Raw genomic sequence first — 8,623 nt, 5'->3', positions numbered from 1 at the left:
TTCCGTGTCTTCCTCTTGCTCGCCCTTGGTCTGCTGTTCCTCCCATGCCTGTTTCTCATGCCTTCTGTTTCCTGTTCCCCTCCTTGCCTTGCCCTGTCTGTTGTATTCCTCATTGGTCTGCCTGTCGTTAGTCCGTTCTGTCTGTCCTCAGCTGGCTCTTCTGGTCTCTGATACTGGCTTGGAATTGGACTTCTCTGGATTGCTGCCTAGACCTTACCCTCTGCTTGGATCTGTTGAGGTTATTGCCGTCTGCCTCAACCCATTTGGCCTGTCTACTGGATCACATTGTCTGCTGCCTGCCTCAACCCATTTGGCCTGTCTACTGGATCACATTGTCTGCTGCCTGCCTCAACCCTTGGCCTGTCCACCAGATTACATTGTCTGCTGCTTGCTTCGACCCCTGGCCTGCCCATTGGATTACATTGTCTGTCGTCGGCCTCCTACCCTTGCTTGGATTTCTTGCTTTCACTTGTTTGACGATCCCAAGGACCCACAAATCTTGCTGGCTGTTAGAACCCAGGGGCTCAACCTGTGGGGGAGATGGTTGATAAAGGCGAAGCTCCAGTCATCCTGCCTAGCGGTGTGTCTGCCTGCTGGACTGTGGGTTAGACAGACGCTTGTCTGACTGTACTATCCACTACATAGCACAAGGGTTCACTTTCCATAATAAAAACAATTTTAAAAAAGAGGCAGACAAGACAACTGTAGGCTGTCCCCTAAAGGGAACATCCTATTCCTTTTCCTTAAATTAGGAAGAAAAATTAGAAGACAAAGACAGACTGCTCATACTGCCTTGAAAGTCTAACAGAAAATCAATGAGGAAAGACTGTGTTTGGGATGATAAACAACTAGGATACACCACCTGATTATTCCCACATGGGGGGGGGGGGGGGGGGGGGCCAAAACCCAACCCTCAATTATCTGCACAACCTCCCTAGTCAATTGGTATGTTCCTTAAGGGAAAACCGAAGATACCTTACAATTGATTTTTAGGTACAGTTAAAAAAATGTTATGAGTTTAATTTTTTGTATGGTCTGCTTGTCTTTTTCTTAGTATGTTTTTACTGTTATGATTAATGTTTTTATATTTCTTGATTGCATTGTTTGAAGTTTTTTGAGGAATGGTGTTTCTGTTTTTCCATTGCTGTACTGCATGCAGAGTCTGGCTTGTTGGATTTCCAGTTCAGTTTTTGCCTGCATGTTTCTACTTGTACTTTATGGTCTCTCTATTCTGTATTTGGTGAGGGTCTCTTTTTGTTTTGCATGTGTGACCGAGGTGAGTTATTCTGCTATGTGTAGTTTCTGTATAGGGGTATATAGCAGCCTGGTTTGCTTACTATAAACTTAAGGTAGGCATATTTTGCAAAAATATATGTGATGTGTGGGGATCATTTGAGTGGAGGAAGGTGGCCATCAACAATTTTCGCCATGTGCCTTAAAGACGGCCCTAGATATTGCATGCACTGAGCAATGAAATCATTTGCTCATTACACAGAGATTCAACGGCAGAGGGGAATCTTTAACCCATGTGCCAGAACTACCCTGAATCATAATCTAATGGCTCCAAGCACCAGCCCACGCTCTTCACTTTTTTTGTTTGGATTCGGAAATATGTTTTTGAAGGTCAGGGCATCCTCATTTTAAATGAAAACAAAAACCTCTAAAGTACAATCAATTTAACCCAAATCGCCCCCCTTCTGTCCTGTCAATCAGCCCTCCTCTATCTTCACTCTCTCGTCTCCCCACCCCCCTTCTCTTCCTTTCCCTCCCCTCTCAGTGACGCGCCGGGCTGGGCTGCGGCCTGTGCCTCCTTCCTGACCGGTCGGGCGGTGCTGTAAAGCTGGGGACGGAGCACTGAGGGTGCAGGTCGGTGATCAGCCAGCGAGGGGACGGACGGACAGACATGGGCACCCCAGGGCCGGGCAGGAAGCGGCAGCCGCACCGGGAGATGCTGACGGCGGAGGACGATGCCCTGAACCAGATCGCCCGGGAGGTGAGTCTGAGGGAGCGCGGTCCCGGCCGGGGAAGGAGGCAGGGCTCGCGCACAGTGCCCTTCGTGGTGCCTTCGCCGTGCTGATGACACATAGCGGAAATGTTGCTGGAGTGATGCAAATGCATCGGGGCCGTTATGCCCGAACTTTTGCGGCGGCGGCGGTGGTGCCGGGTGGCAAGTGGGAGTGTGGTTCCGGTTTCGTGCCCGAACCAAAGCGATGCTAAACCGGCCTAGAGTCGCGCGCGGAGAGAACGTGCAGTCTGTCGTGTTCCTCTCCACAATGAGGCTGCTAATAGTCCTTAGCTGTCTAAGAATATGCTCAGAGGGGGGTTTCCTGTGCTCACCGCTGCAGGCTTGCAGCGCAGTGACACTGGTATCAAATATAATGTCTTTCTGCACCACTGGGAACTTCCTGTATAGTCAGTGGTACTAGATATAACCCCTTCCTCCTGTCAGCACCGCCACAAACCTTCCATACAGTGGCATTAAATAGACTCCCGCCTGCGCTGCAAAGAGCCTCTCCTAAGCCTCAGGGTTATTAAATAACCTTACTCGTTGCCTGTAATGCTACAGACCCCTCCTGCACAGAGAAGGTCAAGGGTAGTGCTTTCCCATTTTTGGTATTATCGAATGGGTAAAATGCTTAGTACATTGGTCCCACTGTGGGGAATCACAAACCTTCCCCACAGTGGGACCAATGTACTAAGCATTTTACCCATTCGATAATACCAAAAATGGGAAAAAATCCATTTTATAACCAGACTGCTTACCTCTTCTGTTTCCTGTTCGGTGCTATCCTGCTGTTTGTTCGCATCTGGCAGTTTTTCTGTCAGTTCATCTGTTTAATATTGTACTCCCCGACCCATGTCCTCACAAGACCCTGCACCGCCTATATTCTTTATTGTATAGTTATTTTGAGCACAGCCAAAGCCGATGTGTGTTTTTTTTTCCTGCGTGCTCTGTGCAGGACAACTGATGGCACAAAGAAGGATCCAAAATAATGTGACTGAGGTGCAATGACTACTGAGGGGAGGGCATTCATGGGGACATATTGGGGGTAATAAAAATTAGAATGTATCACAAATTCAAGACAAAATCAAGGAGGGCTTTGTACTAAATTAAAATGTATTCTTATCAGATGTGACTCTATTTTGCTCATCCCCATTCTGGTCCCATGAAGGAAGCCCTATAAATCGCAGACTGGCTGATCTAATAAAACATAAGTAAAAAATATGTGCTAAAATTTAGTGCACATTTGTTTACCTGCATGTTAAAAACAAGTTAATTCTTGAGGCAGTAAGCAAATAGTATGCAAATACATGGGGGAATTAAAGAAAAAGCGCACTAAGACAAAAGGTGCACTGAAACTGGAGTAAAAAGGTATGCTGAAAATGGTAGTAAAAAGTTCCTTAACTTTACTATCATTTTTAACTTTAAAGAATTGAAGCCTCTTTGGTCCAGCCTAGGATCTTCTGAGCGAGAGGGACTCTGCCCTGGCATCCCCAAGTTAGGGGGATCTGCTCTGGCACCAGGTTTGCTCCAACCTCCCTCTTCCATCCATTTACTTAACCCCCCACCGATTCACTAACCGACCCCTATATACATAACCCTCCCTCCTACTCACTAACCCACCTTCCCACCCACCTTACAAGGCTCCTATAGCCCCCCCCCCCATCTCACCTATCCTGTAGCATGCTTTCGCCTGTGTTACCTGCTGGTCATCTAAAAAAAAATATGGAGTTTCAGCTGAGGGGTAGACTAGTGAGTGGGTGGAGAGTAGGTAGGAGGATGGGTCATTGGTGGGTTGGAGGCTCTCTGGTCCCAGAGCAGAGTCCCTTTTGGCTTTGGGTTCTGTTTGGGGAAAAAATTAAACATTCACCTCCTGGTGCAGAGGTGAAGTAAAATTAACTTGCATTTCTGGGGCTAATGTTAGCTTATGATGTTATGCCAGTGCAGTCCTGGACCTGGGGTCATGGGTGGTTCTTTACAGGTCGATACAGTAAAGTGTGCTCCGTCGGAGCGCACTGTCAGCCTGCTCTGGACGCGTGTTTTCCCTTACCCCTTATTCAGTAAGGGGAGGAAAACACGCGGCCCACCCGCGGCACCTAATAGCGCCCTCAACATGCAAATGCATGTTGATGGCCCTATTAGGTATGCGCGCGGGATCCAGTAAGTAAAATGTGCAGCCAAGCCGCACATTTTACTCTAAGAAATTAGCGCCGACCCAAAGGTCGGCACTAATTTCTTCCGGCGCCAGGAAAGTGCACAGAAAAGCAGTAAAAACTGCTTTTCTGTGCACCCTCCGACTTAATATCATAGCGATATTAAGTCGGAGGTCCCCAAAAGTAAAAAAAAAGTAAAAAAAAAAAAATTTGAATTCGGCCCGCGGCTGTCGGGCCGAAAACCGGACGCTCAATTTTGCCGGCGTCTGGTTTCCGAGCCCGTGGCTGTCAGCGGGCTCGAGAACCGACGCCGGCAAAATTGAGCGTCGGCTGTCAAACCCGCTGACAGCCGCCGCTCCTGACAAAAAGGAGGCGCTAGGGACGCGCTAGTGTCCCTAGCGCCTCCTTTTCCCCGTTTTTCCCGCGTCACCTCATTTAAATACTGAATCGCCCGCACCGGCGAGGGGCCGGTGCGCGCGCCGGGAGAGCGGGCGTTCGTCCGCTCTCCCGCGGTCTTACAGTATCGACCTGATAGTGAGGCAGTTGTAAAATTATAGGATATACCCCTAAAAGCACCTCTGCCACAGTTGCTTCACATTGAGTATGCATGCAAACCAGCTGCTAAAAATTAATGAGAAACTGGTGGAATTTTCACACTGCACCAGTAGGAAAACAACTCACATGGTGATGCTGGAGGTATGGCAGGCTGTAGTGGATCCTATTCCCCTGTTGCCTGAGAAGATAGACTCTGCCATGGCCCCATGTCACTGCAGCTCAAGAAAACCCCGAAGCCCTGCAGGGCCACATCCCACCATGGCCCAAGAAGACCCAGAAGGGACCCTGATGGGACCCCCATTGTGCCATGGCCTGAGAAGATTCAAAGGCCTGGCTGGGCCTCCAGAAAAAGGCCCAGTAGAGAGGGGAGACCCTGATAGCATGAGCAAGTATGTGTGTGTGAGGGCATCTAGGAGTGTGAAGGAGGGAGAAAGAGCCTGTGTGTTTGAGAGAGAGAATGTGTGCCCAAAAGCAAGCCTGTGTGGGAGGGAATGTTTGCTAGGGTGTGTGTGAGAGAGAGGGTATATGAGAGCCTGTGTGTTCCTGTGATTGTGTGTGTGTGTGTGTGTGAGAGAGAGAATGTACCTGTAATTTAGTGTGTGTGACAGCATGTTCTTTTGATTTAGCATGTGCGTGAGAAATCGAGAACATGTTCCAGTGTTTGTGTGTGTGTGACAGAGAGCATATTTCTGTGATTTAACATATGTGTGAGAATGATGAGCTGGTTTCTGTGATTTAGTATGTGTGTGCTTGAGAGCATGTTTCTGTGATTTAGATGTGTGTGTGTGTGAGAGAGAGAGAGCATGTTCTTGTGATTTAATGTGTGTATGTATATGAACCAAACAACAAACAGGAGGACTACTGCACGCTAATAAGCTCAGCGAACCACAAAAATGTGCAGGAAAGAATTAAATGTCCACACGAGGTTTAGAAATGTAATGTTTTCATTTTAAATGGCAACTCCACAGTGTGTTTAACAGCAGTTAAAGATGCAAAGCGGGTCCCCCTGACATGGACCCATGTTTCGCCACGAGGCTGCGTCGGGAGGGACAGGCAAAATATTAGTTGTTTTAGAAGGTAAAACAGTTTATGCTTAGAGAATTGTATGTATATGAGAACATGTTTCTGTGATTTAGCACTTGGGTGAGAGAGCATATTCCTGTGATTTACCGTGTATGTGTAAGAGAGCATGTTTCTCTGATTTAGCTTGTCTGTATGTGAGAGAGCATGTTTCTGTGATTGAGTATGTTTGTGTGATTGTGTTGCGTGGGCATATTGACCTCTTGGTTCTTTGGGCATGCCCCGGTGGGCCAATCCAGCCAATCACGTGCTTAGTGTTGGTTGTTGTGTCCCCATGCCTGCGGGGCCGATGTGACCAATACCAGGCTCCCAGCCTCACCTCTCGCATAGCACCTTTCCCAAGGCTGTGGCTCCCTAGTCCACCTCCCGCTGCTTTAGCAGACCCTCTCCCCTATCTTCAGCCGTGAAGGCGGGAAAAAAAATCCAGCTGCCTCCCCTCACTGGCTCGGGTACTGCCTCTCCCTGTGGGAGGCCTTCTGTGGCTGCCTCACTGCCGGCTCCATGCAATATGCCTTCTGCTCCTTTGCCTCGGACTTCCTCATTGCTCTGGCTGCAGCAAAAGACAACAAAACTAAAGAATATTAGGGCCTTGAAGCCTGCCCCTTTCTATGGCAAGAGACACCTCCCTTAGCAACAGGCAGCCTATTAATCTTCCGGGAATCTGTTATCCCAAGACTTTGCCTGCAACCCCTAACCACCAATTTGAGTAAAACCTTTTTTAAAAGGAAATCATAGGCAGTTGCTGCCCCTTCTTCATTTTGTAGGGTGAGGGGCATGGGGGAAGAGAGAATGTGTGAGTGAGTGTTTGTGTGTGTGTCAGTGTGTGAGAAAGTGTGTGTGTGGCTGAGCGTTTGTGTGTGTGAATTAGCATTTGTGTGTGCTTGTGAGAGTGTATATGTGTTAACATTTATGTGTGTGCCAGTGTGAGTGTGACTGAGCATTTTTGTGTGAATCAACATGTGAGAATGTGTGTGAGCGATTGTGTGAGTCAGCATGTGAGAAAGCGTATATGTGAGACTGAGCATGTATGTGTGACTGGGTGTGTATGTTGGCATGTGAAAAATTATGTGTGAGTCAGCATGTGTGTGTCTGTGTTTGAGCATTTGTGTGAGTGAGTCAACGCTGAAAAAGTGTGGGTGTGTGCGACTGAGCATGTGTGTATGTGAGCATTTGTGTGTATGTGTCAGTGTGTAGAAAGTGTGTGTATGAGACTGAAGATTTGTGTATGTGAGTAGGTATGCGAGAAAGTGTGTTCGACTGAGCATTTGTATGTGTGTATTAGTGCGTGTATGCAACTGATTGTGTGCGTCAGTATGTGAGAAAGTGTGTGTGACTGAACTTTTTTGTGTCAGCATGTGAGAATGTATGTTTGTGACTGTGTGAGCATGTGAGAAAGTGTGTGTGCGACTGAGTGTATATGTGTGTGTTAGCATGTATGAGTTAGTGTGTAACTGAGTGGTTGAGTGTTAGTGATGGTGTTTGCGTGTGAGTGAACATCAAATCTGTGTGTGTGTGTGAGACCGAGTATTTGTGTGGGTGTGTTAGAGGATGTGGGGTAGATTTTATAAATTTACGCGCGTGCGTACTTTTGTTTGTGCACCAGACGCGAACAAAAGTATGCTGGATTTTATCACAGTTGGCTACAATAAAATAACACCTTTTTTTGCAAAGAGGTAAATGTGAGGCGGGAGCCCCAGGACTGTAACATGGGTCCTGAGGCTCCTGCCTCACATTTAAAGTGCCGGAAAAAATAAAAAAAAAGACAACCCAATCCTATGGATCAAGGAAAGTCTTGAGGCGGTCCTGACTGCCAAAACTTTTGAAAATAGCTGCCTGTATGGCTAAGGCCCTCCCCCCTCGTATCCCTTCTCCCAAAGTGCCAGCAAATGAGTAAGTAGTGCCAGGCAGTCCCCCTTGCACCCCAAGAACCCCCCAATTTATCATTAAAGAACAGGGCCCCAGTCCCAGCCCCTCACCCCCACCCCCAAAAGGTGAAAAATAAAAAAATGAGGGTCCAGCCGCCTGGCCCCCCCCCCCTTCACCCCCCCGAGAGGCAAAAAGAAAATTTGGGTCCAGAAACCCGACTCCCCTCTTCCCACATCACCTGGAACCTTCAGATCTAGTAGTGGCTCCTGCATTGGGGCTGAGGGGCACCCTCGCACCCAGCCCGGTCGGCACCAGTTTTCAAAATGGTGCCAGCTTGACCTTGCTCCAGCTATGTGACTGTGTTGGTGGATCGGACCTTGGCCACGTGGCCTGGGTCAGATCTCTCGACAGTGCCACAGACAGACCGTCTAGACAGAAGTAAGTATTCACTGTCATGGTGGGACCCGCAGCTGTCAGAACCTGGCCTGCTCTTAAGAAGTCAAATGCCTCTGGCCTCCCCCTCCCCACCAGTTATATTTGGATGGGGCCACTGCTGCTATGGGGATAACCAGCACTTAGTGGGGGATCTCTGCAGCATGAAGAGACTGTTTTTTGATGGCAGGATTTGCAGCTATTCAAAGAGTCTTGAGGCCAGGTACTTTTCCATGAGCATGCGAGAGTAAATGCGAGAGTAAAACAGGCTCTCCATGCATGGCTTATATTAAAAGCATCATGTAGGCCCTATAGTTTAATGCCCTCTGAACAGGAGCCCTGTGCTGAATGCACTGTCTCGCTGGGTTCATACTGCTGTGCACATGTATACATTTAAGAGTTTGCTTGTGGTCGTCCGCTTGGCCCTCTAACCAGTATCAGTACAGGAGGTGAATATGAGGCTGCCTGAGATGCTTCAAGCTGGTGGCTGGCGCTGCCAGTGTGGACTGCAAAGGTAGCAGGGCTGTCTGCTTCT

At 48.2% G+C, this 8,623-nt stretch overlaps 1 protein-coding gene across 16 annotated transcripts in view; it reads left to right on the top strand.

Moving 5' to 3' along the window:
* Nucleotides 1–1,779: 1,779 nt before the first annotated feature.
* Nucleotides 1,780–8,623, top strand: part of LRRFIP1 (LRR binding FLII interacting protein 1) — a 359,409-nt gene continuing 352,565 nt past the window's right edge. For 12 of the 16 annotated variants that reach the window (XM_029606440.1, XM_029606439.1, XM_029606437.1 and 9 more), the window contains exon 1: nucleotides 1,780–1,993. In XM_029606440.1, the coding sequence (XP_029462300.1) occupies nucleotides 1,904–1,993 (90 nt within the window). In that variant the 5' untranslated portion in view covers nucleotides 1,780–1,903. The remainder of the gene's footprint in view (nucleotides 1,994–8,623) is intronic. The other 4 variants (XM_029606445.1, XM_029606442.1, XM_029606446.1 and 1 more) reach the window with 3 other exon arrangements.

The sequence above is a fragment of the Rhinatrema bivittatum genome, chromosome 6 (assembly GCF_901001135.1).
Source record: "Rhinatrema bivittatum chromosome 6, aRhiBiv1.1, whole genome shotgun sequence".
Lineage (NCBI taxonomy): Eukaryota > Metazoa > Chordata > Amphibia > Gymnophiona > Rhinatrematidae > Rhinatrema > Rhinatrema bivittatum.
The sequence above is the reverse complement of the archived record's forward strand: the minus strand, read 5'-3'. Positions and strand labels throughout refer to the sequence as shown.